The sequence below is a fragment of the Spea bombifrons genome, chromosome 12 (genome assembly GCF_027358695.1).
Source record: "Spea bombifrons isolate aSpeBom1 chromosome 12, aSpeBom1.2.pri, whole genome shotgun sequence".
Classification (NCBI taxonomy): Eukaryota; Metazoa; Chordata; class Amphibia; order Anura; family Pelobatidae; genus Spea; species Spea bombifrons.
In genome coordinates, this window is record NC_071098.1 from 26,963,609 (window position 1) to 26,978,889 (window position 15,281).

The window sequence follows — 15,281 nt, forward strand, 5'->3', positions numbered from 1 at the left end:
TAGAGAGAGAGAGAGAGAGAGAGAGAGAGAGAGAGAGAGAGAGAGAGAGAGAGGGAGAGAGAGAGAGAGAGAGAGAGAGAGAGAGAGAGAGAGAGAGAGAGGAGAGAGAGAGAGAGAGAGAGAGAGAGAGAGAGAGAGAGAGAGAGAGAGAGAGAGAGAGAGAGAGAGAGAGAGAGAGAGAGAGAGAGATATAGATATAGATATATATAAATATATATATATATAGATATATAGATATATATATATATATATATAGATATATATATATATATCTATATATATCTATATGTATACTATATCTATAGTTGCAGATGATCCATTTATTTTTACCGCTAATAATAGTGAAAAGTGAAGGTTCCGAAACAAAAAACTATGAAATACTGAACTTTATTGAACGTCTTGAACTATTTCTCACAGTATAAAGTCGGTGTTTTGAGGTAGTCCAGATGTCTACACGGAAACAATGAAGTGTGGATATCATCAGTTGGCGAATATCTCTCCCATGGGTATCCAGATGTTTTTACACTGTGTGGCCTGGTACAGGAATTCTTCCCCTTCTCCCTGCGCGGCGTCTTCCCAGTCCCGGGGAAGCCCGTAACCGACCCACGTGCGCTTACAGTTCTCGGCCGAAGACCACTCGACAAATTTGGAACCCTGTTAGATTTAAGGCAGAATATTAAGAAACCTGTAGTGGCGGAGTGGAGAGAGAGCAGAAAACGGTATTTCTACTAAAATCTATTAAATCAGCAGCTAAGGAGGAAGAGCAGGGCAGACGCACGGCGGCTGGCAGCATACATCCCCGTCTCAGCAGAGGAGACAGAATACGTCATTCCTTCACCTATCGTAACACAGAACAGTCTTTTTATCATCAGTTAATGTCGGCTTTAGGTTTTAGAACCGCTTACTATTCGTTCCACTTAACGTTTGCCAAGTAAAACTGAAAATGTAACGCAATTTCTGCATTGGAGAGATTTTTAGAATTCCCATTGTCTGGCAGATGTCCCGCTTGAGCTGCGTATTTTCACTTTCCTTCTCAAAATATCCCACTTACACCGAAATGTGAAATGCGCTTCGGGGAAATAAACAACATTAGACGAACACATGATTTTCGAGAACAGGTGGAGTCTTAAAAGGAACAGTCCCTGGCAGCCCCACTATAGAAGAACGCATGAAGCCATCGCTGAAATCAACAGCCGTACCTTCAATTTCATGCCTTCACGTTCAGTGAAGCAAACACCCCCCCCACAAGAAACTTCACCAATTGCCCCATAATACTTTATATGCCAAGTAATTCAGATGCTACGGCATAGCTACCTGTTCAGAACCAAAGTACCACACCGACTGCACGTCTTGGTGCTCCACCAGATACTTGGTTAGGTGGTCGCGTCCCCCCGTGAGTATATTCACGACTCCCCCAGGCAGATCCGACGTGTCAAATACCTTTAAACGCAAAGCAGACACATACATGAGATACAGCGGCTATACCCACCTCCTACTACAACTGCGAATCTACTGTAGCAAAGACCGACCTACGTTATAGAAGAAACCAAGAACGGATGTCTTGGGGCAGAGGTGCATTCAAAATACCCGTACGAGACCGCCGATAAACACCATCCCCAGCTTGGGGGTAGACGGCCAGCAGTGAAAAGCTTCCCAGATGCATTATGTTTCCCATTTCATGATCCCAGACCAATAAATGCAATTTTTGGAATTCACAAAGAACTCCAGTAAAATCAAAAGTTTTCTGGGTCCATAAAACGCATTTTCAAAGATTAGGTACAAAAGAGACTGACGTTGATCTTCCGTTCTGATGTTGAGCAATCCATCGCTTCCTTTGGCTAAGCCGGCACAGTCACATTGTTTCAACAGTTTAAACCCATTAAGTGACATTTGATGATGACACGTATTAGACGTCGTAGTTATACTTCCCGTTTTTCATTGTCTATAGATTAAGGAAGGGGAGGTTGAAGGGAAGAAAGTTCCCATTTTCGTGAAAAGCAAAAGTATCGACGGGCTTTAATTGCTCGATTCTGCACGTTCTGCTCGACAGCAAAAGCGGAAGCATTCAACAATGGATTTACCTTCCCTCCGATCTTCTGAGATGTATAGACGGACCTGTGTTGGTCATTAAAGCATATCACAGACTTCTACAGACTATAAGGTAACAGGTAATGGACAATTCACCAAGCTTTACAAAGGCGATGACGTTACCTGGTAGAAGTCAAGAGCTGGTAGAGGGTACTTCTCGCTTGGTATCACAACCACGACATTGCCGCGGACGATGGCGGGAGCAAAGAGGCTGACAAAGCTCAGGAGGGGGCTTTCATCCGGACACGCGATCCCGACTACGCCCATGGGCTCCCGAATCAACACGGTGGCTCCATAGAGCAAGGTTTCCTTTGGAAGATGAAGAATCATTATATAGACGGTATCAAGGACACGGCAGGAAGATGCGGTCTGTGGGCAAATTCTGGTTTATATAGAGCAATTCTCAAGTCAACGCGCTACATGCTGATGGACTTCCAGTTAGCTGCTATGGTGGTTTCTCCCAGTTTACAACTTCATGCATAGGGTTCTATATGTTCTATAGGTTCAATATGCATTAAGATCCACAAAGTGATCAGGGGAACTGGACCTTCTCGATAGGCATGACCTAACTATGACCAGGACAAGCTAGCTGAGACGCAGGACACCCATCATACATCTTGTATACAGCAGCGTTGAATTATAACTTAGGATATACCTAAATATAATTATCGGAGACCCTCCGGCTCTGTTGTCCCACCACACTCCTCGTCTTAATCCATCCCTAATCAACCGGTTGCAGGTTACGATAAGCAGAAAGGGCGTAGAGCTTCACAGTTCTCTCCATGAGAAGAAGCCTACCTGGACCGTGCCTCCATATTTATCGCAATAAGCTCCCCAGTAGAAAAGCCTTTGAATGCTCAGGTCCACCTCCTTGTAGGCGTCCTCCTCAGACTGCCCGGTGAGGGCGCTTAACCGGTGAGCTACCTCGCTACGGCGCAGCTCGAGGTTTTCTGCCATGTAGTAGACGATCTGCGCTCGGTTTTGAGCCGCTCTCTTGCCCCATCTGCAGCAGGGAATATTAACAATTATTTCGGGTTGTTCTTTATTCTTCGAGCTTCCATACACATACAAGCAGGACTTACTTGCACTTGGATTATATTATAAAATAAGTCACGCCTAATAAGCCTTTTCAATTTATACACCCAGACCACGGCGCTGGGGGCAGCTGGATGAGAGTTTAACCATTCACTCTCTGCTGACTGCATTTATGTCTTTGTTTGACAATATTATGCTATCTTTTTTTATTTCTATTTCTTCTTATCCTTGTGGTCACTTTTGAGACATGGTTTTTGTTAGTAAATAGTTTTGCTTGTCTTCACGGATTTGCGCAGGGCTCATCTGATTTTCGGTTGTATTGTGTTAACGGGTGATTGTGCGCTATTTTTGTATTGCTTGGTATTTTATTATTTTTTTTTTAAATTGGCCGCCTTACAGTTTCTTTTTTCGAACATATCTCCTGCCACTTGATATACTTAACGCCAGTCGGCTCCAGCGCTGGCTCAGAATAAAGAGTATATGCACAACCCGCCCCCCACACACTGATTGGCACAAAACATCGCACAACAGAGGAGGGGTTCGGTTGCAGCTCTGCAGCTCGAGTTTCTCCTAAAATTAACTACCTTTTTAAAGGGTTAATGAATGCATATCAAAGTATCTGCGGCACCGGAGTGTCTCTGTAAATCACCTTTTTTTGTGTAAACATGGCTTTTATTTGTGAGTTTTGTATCTGCAGGATCCCTGGAAACCTGGAGGAGTTTCCGTCTTTGTCCCCTGAGATGGTTTGCAAACAATGATAAAGCTACACCGGAATGACAGTTTCACTTTCTGCTTAAGGTTGTTATTAATAGTCTGTGGTCATTAACCCCTTCGTGACAATAGCTGGTTTTAGGACAAGAAGGCCTTTCTTTAAAATATCATTATTTTGATTTTTTTTTAATAGTAAATGATATGATACAAAGTATCAAATATGGGGGGAAATTGATTTTAATTGAAACCTGCTAAATAGATTCTACTAATTGTCCTTAGTTTAGAAATACCCAATGTTTTTGTTTTTTTGCTTTTTTTTCTGTACGTTATGGGGTTATAATTACAAGGAAGCATTTTTTTCCATATCTGGTAATTCTGCCCCCATGTGCTATTTGGGACATCTTTAAAGCCGGCCAATGCAGTTTACCCCACCAAACCATATATTTTTGAAAACTAGACACCCCATGGGCATTTAACATGCCAGTAATTTAACTCTTTCATGCGAGAATTTTTGTTAAGATAAAAGTCAAGTTCTAAGAAAAGGCTTGAAGGCTTTTTAAGGGCACAATGGTCCATATGTGTTTAAATTCTTGTATCAGGTACGGTATTTAGGTTGTTTCTTTAGGCACCTTAAAAGAAGCCCTTGTAGAGAATATGTTCTTCATCATACTCACCCAGGGGCTGCTTTGTGGGCGGCTTCCACTGCATTGCGTATATCTTTTCTGTTACCATCTGCAACATATGCTACGACAGCTCCGTTCGGCCCATAGATGGGGCGCGAGTACATGCCATCCGGACGTTTTTGTGCGCCAGCGTAATACAGCTTGTAAGTCCTGTCTACACTGAAAAAAAAACCACAGAAGACAATGCATAAAATTACTAGAGCTGAAACAACGAATCGATAAAATCGATAATAATCGATAACGGAAATCATCGATAACGATTTCCGTTATCGATTAATCGAGTGATCAATTCGTTGTTGGAGCACTCGGCTCCTTTTACTTACCTCCGCGAGCGTTCCCCGCTTCTGCTACACGCTCTGCAGTCTCCGCCTTCTAGCTACGTAACGGATGTGACGCGTTCCGGAGGTAAGTATTCTTCATGTCTATGTGCACGGATCGCACAGAGCCACTCGCACAGAGCGAATCGCTCTGTGCGAATGGAGCCACTCGCACAGAGCGGTTCGCTCTGTGCGAGTGGCTCCATTCGCACAGAGCGGTTCGCTCTGTGCGAGTGGCTCCATTCGCACAGAGCGGTTCGCTCTGTGCGAGTGGCTCCATTCGCACAGAGCGGTTCGCTCTGTGCGAGTGGCTCCATTCGCACAGAGCGGTTCGCTCTGTGCGAGTGGCTCCATTCGCACAGAGCGAACCGCTCTGTGCGAGTGGCTCCATTCGCACAGAGCGGTTCGCTCTGTGCGAGTGGCTCCATTCGCACAGAGCGAACCGCTCTGTGCGAGTGGCTCCATTCGCACAGAGCGGTTCGCTCTGTGCGAGTGGCTCCATTCGCACAGAGCGAACCGCTCTGTGCGAGTGGCTCCATTCGCACAGAGCGGTTCGTGAGTGTGGGTGCAGGGCAGAGTGGGGGTGGGGGTGCAGGGCAGAGTGGGGGTGGGGGTGCAGGGCAGAGTGGGGGTGGGGGGTGCAGGGCAGGAGACTGGGTGCAGGGCAGAGTGGGGGTGGGGATGCAGGGTGTGAGTGTGGGTGCAGAGCAGAGTGGGAGACTGGGTGCAGGGCAGAGTGGGGGTGGGGATGCAGGGCAGGGTGTGAGTGTGGGTGCAGGGCAGAGTGGGTGCAGGGCAGAGTGTGAGTGTGGGGGCAGGGCAGAATGTGGGGGCAGGGCTGGGTGCAGGGCAGAGTTAGAGACTGGGTGCAGGGGCACAGTGCAAAGTGCTGGGTGCAAAGTGCCAGTGCTGGGTGCAAAGTGCCAGGGCTGGGTGCAAAGTGCCAGGGCTGGGTGCAAAGTGCTGGGTGCAAAGTGCCAGGGCTGGGTGCAAAGTGCAAAGTGCTGGTGCAAAGTGCTGAATGCTGGGTGCAAAGTGCTGGATGCAAAGTGCCAGGGCTGGGGCAAAGTGCTGGGTGCAAAGTGCCAGGGCTGGGTGCAAAGTGCTGGGTGCAAAGTGCTGGGTGCAAAGTGCAAAGTGCTGGGGCAAAGTTTCTTGAACAGTAATAGTCCACCTCTTTTCAGAATGTTTGGGGTTATTTTGTTTCATAAATATTGTGTTTGGGTTCTTGTACTTTGAAAATATTGTTTTTTATTACATCATAACAAAATAAGAATGTTAATGTAAATTTTAAGTTGTTTTTTAACATCCAGTTCATTAAATTCTTTTAAATAAACGAAAAATTTGCATATTGTTTTTTTTTATCCGATTAATCGATTAATCGAAAAAATAATCGGCCGATTAATCGATTATTAAAATAATCGTTAGTTGCAGCCCTAAAAATTACTATTGTTTTATATAGTGCCATCATATTCCATAGCGCTGTACAACGGGTAAACAGGACATGACAAGTAGTATATGACATAACAATTAGACTTCTAGAAACAACAGGTAAGGAGGGCCCGGCGCACAGGAGCTTACAATCTAGACTACTATTACAATTTGAAAGCAAAGGGTAACATTTGGGTTATATCCGTAATAACGTGCAGTTAAATAATGCACAAAATGAAAACACCTGGGCAATATGAAATTAATGTTAAGAAATGTTTAACAGTGAATAATAATTTAATTTAAATAAAAAAATGAATTAAAAAAATTAACCCATGCCACACCATGGCCACCTATCCCCCCATCTACCATGCTGTGTATAACAGGGAATATGGTAAAAAGTAATATCCCAAAAATACTGTAAATGAGCACTTTCTCTGGACTTGCTTTGTATTCAGATACTGGTAGGGAAGCCCAGAAGTGCAGGTAGTGCCCCTTTAACACAGTGTGGGTTAAATATAAATATTTATATGCCTATGTGTGACAGATAAAATATCTCTGTGGTATCTACACTAGAGGAGAAAGTCACAGATTCCAACCACAGAAAACGCGCGGGTTCTACAGAGTAGGAGTCGCTTCTCCGCACGCCATAAGCATAGGAAAAATGAATTAAAGACACAGGTAGGGCATGAAAAGGTTAAAATTATTATAGAGGATTGCTAAGATACTGTCTATAGAGTATTGGTGATCCGCGACAGCTGATCCCTTGGAAACGGAGCGATTCTGCTGCAGATTTCAATGTAACCTTAATACAGATTAAATAAAGATTTTCTTTCTATTCTTTCTCGGAAGTCCAAAGGGGTCATGCTTCGCTGGGGCCACACGCTGGGGCCACACACCATGGGGAAATGCTGTATTAATAAATATGGCAAATAATACATAACATCGGCATTTTATTTCACACTGACGCCGGTAACATGGGGCTGCGTGATTAAAGCAGATGATATAAAAGTAATGCTAGCGACGTCCAGACGTTGACACAGAGCAGAGGGATGGATTTACCTGGGAATCTCAGTGTCTTTGACTTGGATAACGGCAGGAGCGACGTCCTTCTGTCCGGGGACCGGTGGGACGTCGGCGCCGTACGTGGCGGAAAATGTTTTGTAGCTCACGTCGCCTGGATTGGGACGGGGTCGGTTTTCCCAGGATGGTCTTACGTACTCGTACAGGCCCTGGAGAAAGAGCGTTCCGGGGGGGTTACGTGTTTAATTGATTAATGGAAAGTATTTATTCAAAGATCCATTAAAGGGCTTTTAACCCATGGTGTGGAGGCAGTTTGCACGGGGTAAAAATATACTGTACCTTGCCAATTAGTGAAGACTGCTTCATAGATCTTAATTAATTTAACGCTAATTGCCACGCTCCTCTATTGTAACAAATCTACAGAATCTTATGGCACTCTATGGGATAAAAATGTGAAATTGTAAGCTTGCGACAAAGCCCTCTTCACTGAATGTATCAGTTGCCAGGACTGGCACCGCACACGCTTCACTCGGCACGTGTGGTTTTGAATAGATTTTTCCATCCCCCTTGGTAACTTCCGTGAGTCCCTCTCCAGATCCAGCTCTCCTATGACTTTGGAAGGGGCCGCACGTCTCCCCGTGGCGGGGAAGGTGATGATGGATGACCCGATACCTACTGAGGCCCTAAATTCTTGTCTTAGTCGGTCAGATCTAGTTTCGTCAGACCCTTTGAATGTATGAACTGTAAGCGATCAGTACACAGATGGCAAATACAAACACTGCCACCTAGTGGGCTAATGCAGCCTTACGCGTCTTTGAAGACATTGCAAAAATTAGTTTTCACATATTATTTGGCCGCTCGATAAATGTATAATACCGCAAAGCCCTCACCTCTTTGCCTCCGTCGCGACCAAATCCACTCTCTTTATAGCCACCAAATCCGGCTGCTGCGTCAAACATATTGTGCCCGTTAACCCATACTGTGCCCGCCTTTATGCTAAATACAAAAAGAATATAGCATTTAAAATGCATTCAACATAGACGATCAATAACAATAATTATTGCTTGTCTGTTTTAATGATTAATGACATCTTTTAGCACAATGAACCCAACAAGAACCCGCAACCTAACAATATCAGATGGCCGGATCCCCAAAGCGGTTACACAGATGGAACAACAGCTTTAATAAATTAATGTATAGAAAATCCTGTGATGTAGAACGCGATAGAGGTCCAGCAGGACTATGACTTGTTATTAATTAGTAATTTATTGTTAGTAATTATCGGCAAAAGCAACACAGAGCGATCCTCGGCACTTACCTTAAAGCTACTTCCAGCGCTAGAGGAAGGTTTTCTGTCCAGACGCTCGCAGCCAATCCATACGGTGTATTGTTGGCCAAGGCGATTGCTTCTTTAGCGGTTCGAAAGCTCATTGCAACCAAGACAGGTCCAAAGATCTGAGCAGAGAGCACATTTTAACCAACGTGCATACAATATGCAGGGCATGGTGACAATAAATGCTTTTAATCCAACAAGAGCAGAAATGGTGAATGCGCTGCATCGGCAACCAAATCTGTAGCAGCAATACATCTACTGGTGAAAATCATTAACTTAATGAAACAGCTTAAATTCAAGGGAAAAATATAATAACTGCATATATACCTGCATACACACTAATACTACAGGATACACACACACTACACATATATACACACTGACTCTGCCACTACAGTATATACACACCGACTCCAGAACCAAACATCTACCCACATACACACTGACTCTGACACTACAGTATACACACACCGACTCCAGAACCAAACATCTACCTACATACACACTGACTCTGACACTACAGTATACACACACCGACTCCAGCACCAAACATCTACCCACATACACACCGACTCCAGCACCAAACATCTACCCACATACACACTGACCCTGCCACTACAGTATACACACACCGACTCCAGAACCAAACATCTACCCACATACACACTGACTCTGACACTACAGTATACACACACCGACTCCAGAACCAAACATCTACCTACATACACACTGACTCTGACACTACAGTATACACACACCGACTCCAGCACCAAACATCTACCCACATACACACCGACTCCAGCACCAAACATCTACCCACATACACACTGACCCTGCCACTACAGTATACACACACCGACTCCAGAACCAAACATCTACCCACATACACACCGACTCCGACACTACAGTATACACACACCGACTCCAGCACTATACTTTTACACACACATACACTGACTCTGGAACTACAGTATACACAAACACACACTGACTCTGGCACTATACTTTTACACACATAAACACTGACTCTGACACTACAGTATACACACACACTGACTCCAGCACTATACATTTACGCACATACACACGGACTCTGGCACTACACATACACACAGACTATTGTATACACACTCTTATTCACTACTCCATTCCCCTCTCATCTTGTAGAGACCCGCCATGCCGCTGCCTATCTTCTGCCATTGTGAATCCGGCACCCTGTGCATTACATGCCCTTCGCTGGGAGCCTCACGGCACCCGCTACACCACTCCTCCGCAGGAACCCATAGGGTGCCAGATTCATGATGGCAGCCCTGCAAAACTCTCATTATGTGGTTTCGAGCCCTGTATTACGCAAAAACTTGGACAGTTTAAAAAACAAAAATGGCACAGTATTTCCGTAAACGCATTTCTAATCTGCCATATCAAAAGTGGAACCACAGTGCCATTACGCATCCACGTCAGCAAAGCCTTACCTCCTCTCGGACGCAGCGCGATGTGGTGTCAACGCCAGTGATCAGGGTAGGAGGGTAAAACAAACCTTTCTTAGGGACAGGACAAGAAGCTTGAAAAATCTGTTAAAGGGCATACAAATAATTAGCACGGACATGTATAGTATACACGTGTTTTAACATTGATACTCAAATGCCAGGGGACAAAAGAAAGAGGCATGTCCATAAAATGTTATTTAAAAATACCAGACATCATTAATCCTCTACAATATAGTCTAAAATCAATAATATATATTGCTAATACACAGAATGTGACGGCAGATCAGCCCCATTTGGCCTTCTAGGCTACTTACCTCTGCCCCTTCCGCCCTTGCCTCTTCCACAAACTCGGTGATGGTTTTCTTCTGCGTTTCGTCCACCAAGGCTCCGACATCGATGGTTTTGTCGAGGCTGTCGCCCAGCCTCAGGTGTGACATTCTCTGCTTCAGCCTCCGGATCAGATCTTCTGCGACGGACTCTTGCACGAGAAGCCGGGAGCCGGCGCTGCAAACCTACAACACGGTCACGTTGGGATTTATCCCGGTTAGGATCATTGTTCTTGGGAGGTCAAATGAATGAAGCATGCAGGGTAACTTTTAGATACAATAATAATAAAGTCTTTTGGGCAAATCGGTTAATGTATGACTATCGGCATCCAGCGCCCATACAATAACTCTTCAGATCAGGAGTGGACAGCAGACACCTTTCCAGTTGTCGCTGGACTAAAACTCCCATTATCCTTAGTTTGCACATCCGAAACGCCGCATAGGGACAATTGATCCTGTAATCCAGCAAAAGCTGGAGCGAGATCTGTCGGCTGCGTCCGTAATCAGTAATCCATTAAAGGTGCTGTTCCACCAAACATTAACCGCACTCTGCAGTACGTTAAGCTAATGAACCTTGGCAGATCTATCATTTTATTTTAATCTTTGAGACTTCAATTACATGAAACAAAAATGAAGAAGTTTTTTTTTTTAGTTTCTATAGCAACAATCCAGCACTACCTGCTTTTGTACCACATGACAATTAGGTGTCCTTGGCACAAATTAAGGAGTTGGGCATTTAACGGAACTATAACGTATGTTTCTAATGTTATCGGTTTTGTTACCTGGCCCTGATTGAACCAGATGGCGTCCACGAGACCCTCAACAGCACCGTCTAGGTCAGCCGTGTCAAACACAATAAACGGAGACTTGCCCCCCAGCTCTAGAGATAACTTCTTCCCGGTCCCGGCAGTTGCCCTCCGTAGAGTACGTCCAACCTATATTAAAAAAAAAATAAAAATAAAAAATAAAATGTGATTATACCCGGTGCGGTGTAACAAGAAAGAAAAAAAACCTTCATCAATCAGGAAAAAGAATTAAAAAAATAAAATAATAATAATAATAAATGATAATAATAAAATAATAAAAAAAATAAAAGTTACTGCCCTCCCATTGCTATAAAAACGTGGTTTTATGTTACTATACATTTTTATCAGTCCAAGTATGACCTTTTTACATTGAGTGTGTTGTCCGCCCAGACTGTTTTTGAGCCTATAGCCACACGGAGGGAGGGTACATACAGCTTACGGCTGACCTGGCCGGGCAGAAACCGGAAAGCCACCTTATGAGAGGTAAAATCAAAATAAATCCGAACTTCCGTTACCTCGGTAGAGCCGGTAAACGCTACTTTATCGACATCTGGATGGAGAGCCAGCTTTTCGCCGAAGGCTCCGTTGCCGGTGACCACATTGAAGACCCCCGGCGGCAGGCCGGCTTCAGCACATATCTCTGCCAGCAGGAGGGCCGTCAGCCGTGTGTACGTGGCTGGTTTCAGCACCACAGTGTTCCCTGAAAAGGAAGAATTGGGCTTCGTTGGTTACATGGCTCACCTTCAACAGAAGAAACACAGTGTTGTACGTCAAATGCAACCCTTGCCAGGCTGCCCCTGGAGCCACGTTTTCATACATTTTTAAATTATTATTCATTCTCTATGTTTTCACTTTCAAATCTGATCCAGACACCTATTACAAACGCAACGTGTTCAAGTCAAAGTAGAAGTAAAATAATAATACCCATCGCAAGTGCGGGACATATTTTCCAGGTAAGTAACATCAGAGGAAAATTCCAGGGAACGATAGCAGCAACGACACCTAAAGCAAAAAAATCAGAAGAACAACATGTTAAAAATGATTCTGTAAATGTCTGCTGTGGAATATTGTTGGGGTCAGGCCATGGCGGCCACCTACTGCTCACCGAGAGGCTTCCAGCCTTTCATTTCGGTATCTCTTAGCTGGGCCCAGCCGGCGTGATGATAGAAGTGACGGACCACAAGAGGGACATCGCAGTCCCGCGACTCGCGGATGGGCTTCCCGTTATCCATGCTCTCCACGACGCTGAGCAACCGTTGGTGTTTCTGTACAGTGCGGGCGATGCTACGGAGCAAAAACAGCAGGTTTATTTATCATTAAAACGAGCAAGTTCTAATGGCAGGTGACCATTTAAACCCACGTCCTGCTGATCTGTCATTCACATTCACAAGTCATCATCGGAGACTATTCCCTCCGCACGATTTTATCCAGGTCGCAGTACCGCTCCTGTCCCATAGAGGCGCTGTACACTATTTTCAGACAACAGCCCCGGCCTTGTGATGCTCAGTGTTAAGCTACTCATTACTCTCGCAGGAAAAGCTCTCTGGGGTTGGCCCTTCGTTGCCTGTGAGCAGACACGTTGGACGCAGTGACCTCTACATTTAGTGAATACACCCCTAGTCACTCGATTCTGGCTTCTGGAAGAAATCTCCGACCTGTAAAGGTAACGGGCGCGGACGTGACAAGGCAGCTTGCTCCAGCTGTCAAACGCTTTCCGCGCCGCCCCGACGGCGGCCTCCACGTCTTCCTCGTTTCCTTGGATCGTGCTGGCCAAGGACTCCCCTACAGCAAAGAAAATAAAGATAATTTAACCCAAACGTTTCATCAGATGCGTCAATCGACAAGAACACGGTCAACAAACTCTGGTTAACTAACCTGTGCTCAAGCAGCGATATCTCTAAGGGTTTTTCCTTGAGGGTTGGTTTAAAGCTGCTGAGCGAGGTGACAACAACTAAGCGATGGATCAAGGACAGAAGTCCAGCAGGTTTAGGGGTTCCAGCTTAGCTCCCACCTACAGGTGTATCTGTTGTGCAGGGGCACGTGACCTTGATCTGACCTTGACACAAGCGGATACTACATTCCACAGCAGCACTACCTCTTGGGTAAATATCCCAGTGAAAGCGACACTCCAGTGCCCTTCTGCACTTAACTGTAGAAGCTGCAGCGCTGCAGAATTCTTCCCTCTCCCCACCTCCATGGTCCAGTTCTAGTTGCTTCAAGCAACCAATCAACACGCTGCTACTGCAATCGACCGGTGCACTTTCCAGGCGTGCGCGTTGGGGAGTGGGTCTCATTTGACCCCCATGGAACTCTTGAAGCCAACACTGGAGCTGGCCTCCATTGAGCGTTGCAAAAGATGTGTTCAGCCAAACATCTGGGAGAACATCTGGCTATCATATGCTTCTAACCATCTGCTGGGGTTCTGTCCTTGGTCCGACGTTCTAATAACCGCACATCACCCAGCGAGGAGAACTTACCGGTTGCAGGGTTCCGGGTGGTGTAGGTCTGTCTGCCATCGGGCTTTAGCCACTTGCCGTCAACAAAATGCCCAAAGCTACGGTCGTGAGAATCGAGCCAAGCCTAGAACAGAGCGGGAAGCGGCCATTCTTAAATAATACAAAGATTGGAACACGCACATGTGAGGAATACCCAGCAGCCTCGGGTAATACAGGAGGTTCTAGGCTTTCTAGGTATCTCAAGTCATGACATCAGACCCCGCGAAAGAACAGAAGTCTTCCAACGAAGCCACGGAAGGTGAGAGGCATCCACGGCACTTTCCTGACAATCAATAGCAGACATGGAATCCCAAAAGGAGGACAAAGGGTTAAGTGCGGCCGGATACAGTATGGAGTCGGTTAAAATGTACCCCGTAGCACAAACATCAAAGGAACCTTTGGACTGAGCCGAATATCTCAGTTTTCCTCCCCGGCAGCTCCCGACGAGGTGGAGACCTTGCCACAGCCTCTCCACCAATCACGGCAGCTGTAAAAGTACCACAAAATGCCCCAAAAACATCTGTTTAAAGGGACAGGATGCTGGAAAGTGGAGAAATCTATACATTAATGACCACGACGGGCCATATTTCTATATGATCGCAATGTTTATGACGAAGGAGGAGAGATGCTAGAACAAGAGGTCATCTTCTAAAACTAGAGGGCTTAGGTGGGATGGAAGGAAGTTAGACTTTAATGAAATGGTGGGAGATACCTGAATCAGCCTCCCAGCAGAGGTGGTAGAGAGTCATACAGCGAGGGGGATTTAAACTTCTATGTATATTAGAAGTCAATATTTAAGAATAATTCTTTATAACGATTCAGATTTTGCAAAATATTTTTTTTCGCAACTTTTTTGTAGTGTTTCACAGATCATCGGAGGATAACACATACGGTGCAGGGGGCTTCGTGACCCCTTTTTTTGGCCTATTTAACAAGGACAAGAGTCACACTGCGCAGAATTGCATACATCGCCACGGAATTTGATGGCGCTATATTTGAAAAATAAATAATTATATATATATATATATATATATATATATCTGCGTACATACTGGGGCAGGGTATATGTAAATAATACACCTTTTGTGTTCTTTTCCCCTTTTGATCTGCCTACCAACAAACATCAAATTGCAAACTTTTAAAGTAAGTTTTTCACCTATTGCGAAAGGATTTTTTTTTTTTAAAGTATTTTATTTACACACCTTAGTTTATAAGCACATTTTCTTCTATTCCCATTCTTGTGTCTTTAAGGCTGCAGGACAGTGTGGTAAGAGTGACAGAGGGATTAGGGTCCCAAGGAGGGACTGTCCCCACTGAAGAGGGACACTCGGGAGGTATGCAGGCCTACTCTCACCTGAGCAATGTTAGCAGCCTCGGGAGCTGGTCCGTACTGCATTGTAGTGAAGATGTCTCTCACGGTGGGCTTCTCGACCCCGGTGGAGGCAGCCATCGCTTCACACTGGAACTTGTGACAAGCTGCCAAAGTGCTGTCAGTCACAGGACGGAGGGGGCGTTCCAATCACAACAGCGACACCTCGCTTCCGGCGGA

General features: G+C 45.2%; 1 protein-coding gene across 1 annotated transcript; it reads right to left on the bottom strand.

Moving 5' to 3' along the window:
• Positions 1 to 371: 371 nt before the first annotated feature.
• On the bottom strand, positions 372 to 15,242 carry ALDH16A1 (aldehyde dehydrogenase 16 family member A1). The gene is made up of 17 exons (XM_053451683.1): positions 15,087 to 15,242; positions 13,715 to 13,817; positions 12,893 to 13,019; positions 12,343 to 12,521; positions 12,162 to 12,239; positions 11,753 to 11,937; positions 11,214 to 11,366; positions 10,420 to 10,617; positions 10,091 to 10,189; positions 8,604 to 8,740; positions 8,176 to 8,281; positions 7,325 to 7,494; positions 4,509 to 4,676; positions 2,887 to 3,091; positions 2,212 to 2,397; positions 1,315 to 1,440; positions 372 to 654 (listed from the first exon to the last, which is right to left on the bottom strand). The coding sequence occupies exons 1-17, from the start codon at positions 15,180 to 15,182 to the stop codon at positions 481 to 483; spliced, it is 2,490 nt and encodes an 829-aa protein (XP_053307658.1). The 5' UTR covers positions 15,183 to 15,242; the 3' UTR covers positions 372 to 480.
• Between the last annotated feature and the right edge of the window lie 39 nt (positions 15,243 to 15,281).

Coding starts and splice junctions, on each gene's coding strand:
- ALDH16A1 (XM_053451683.1), bottom strand. CDS start 15,182: ATGGCTGCCTCCACCGGGGTCGAGAAGCCCACCGTGAGAGACATCTTC. Junction 13,020..13,714: donor CACCCGGAACCCTGCAACCG/GTAAGTTCTCCT, acceptor TCTTTGCTGTAG/GGGAGTCCTTGGCCAGCACG. Junction 3,092..4,508: donor GCCCACAAAGCAGCCCCTGG/GTGAGTATGATG, acceptor TCCCTGCTGCAG/ATGGGGCAAGAGAGCGGCTC.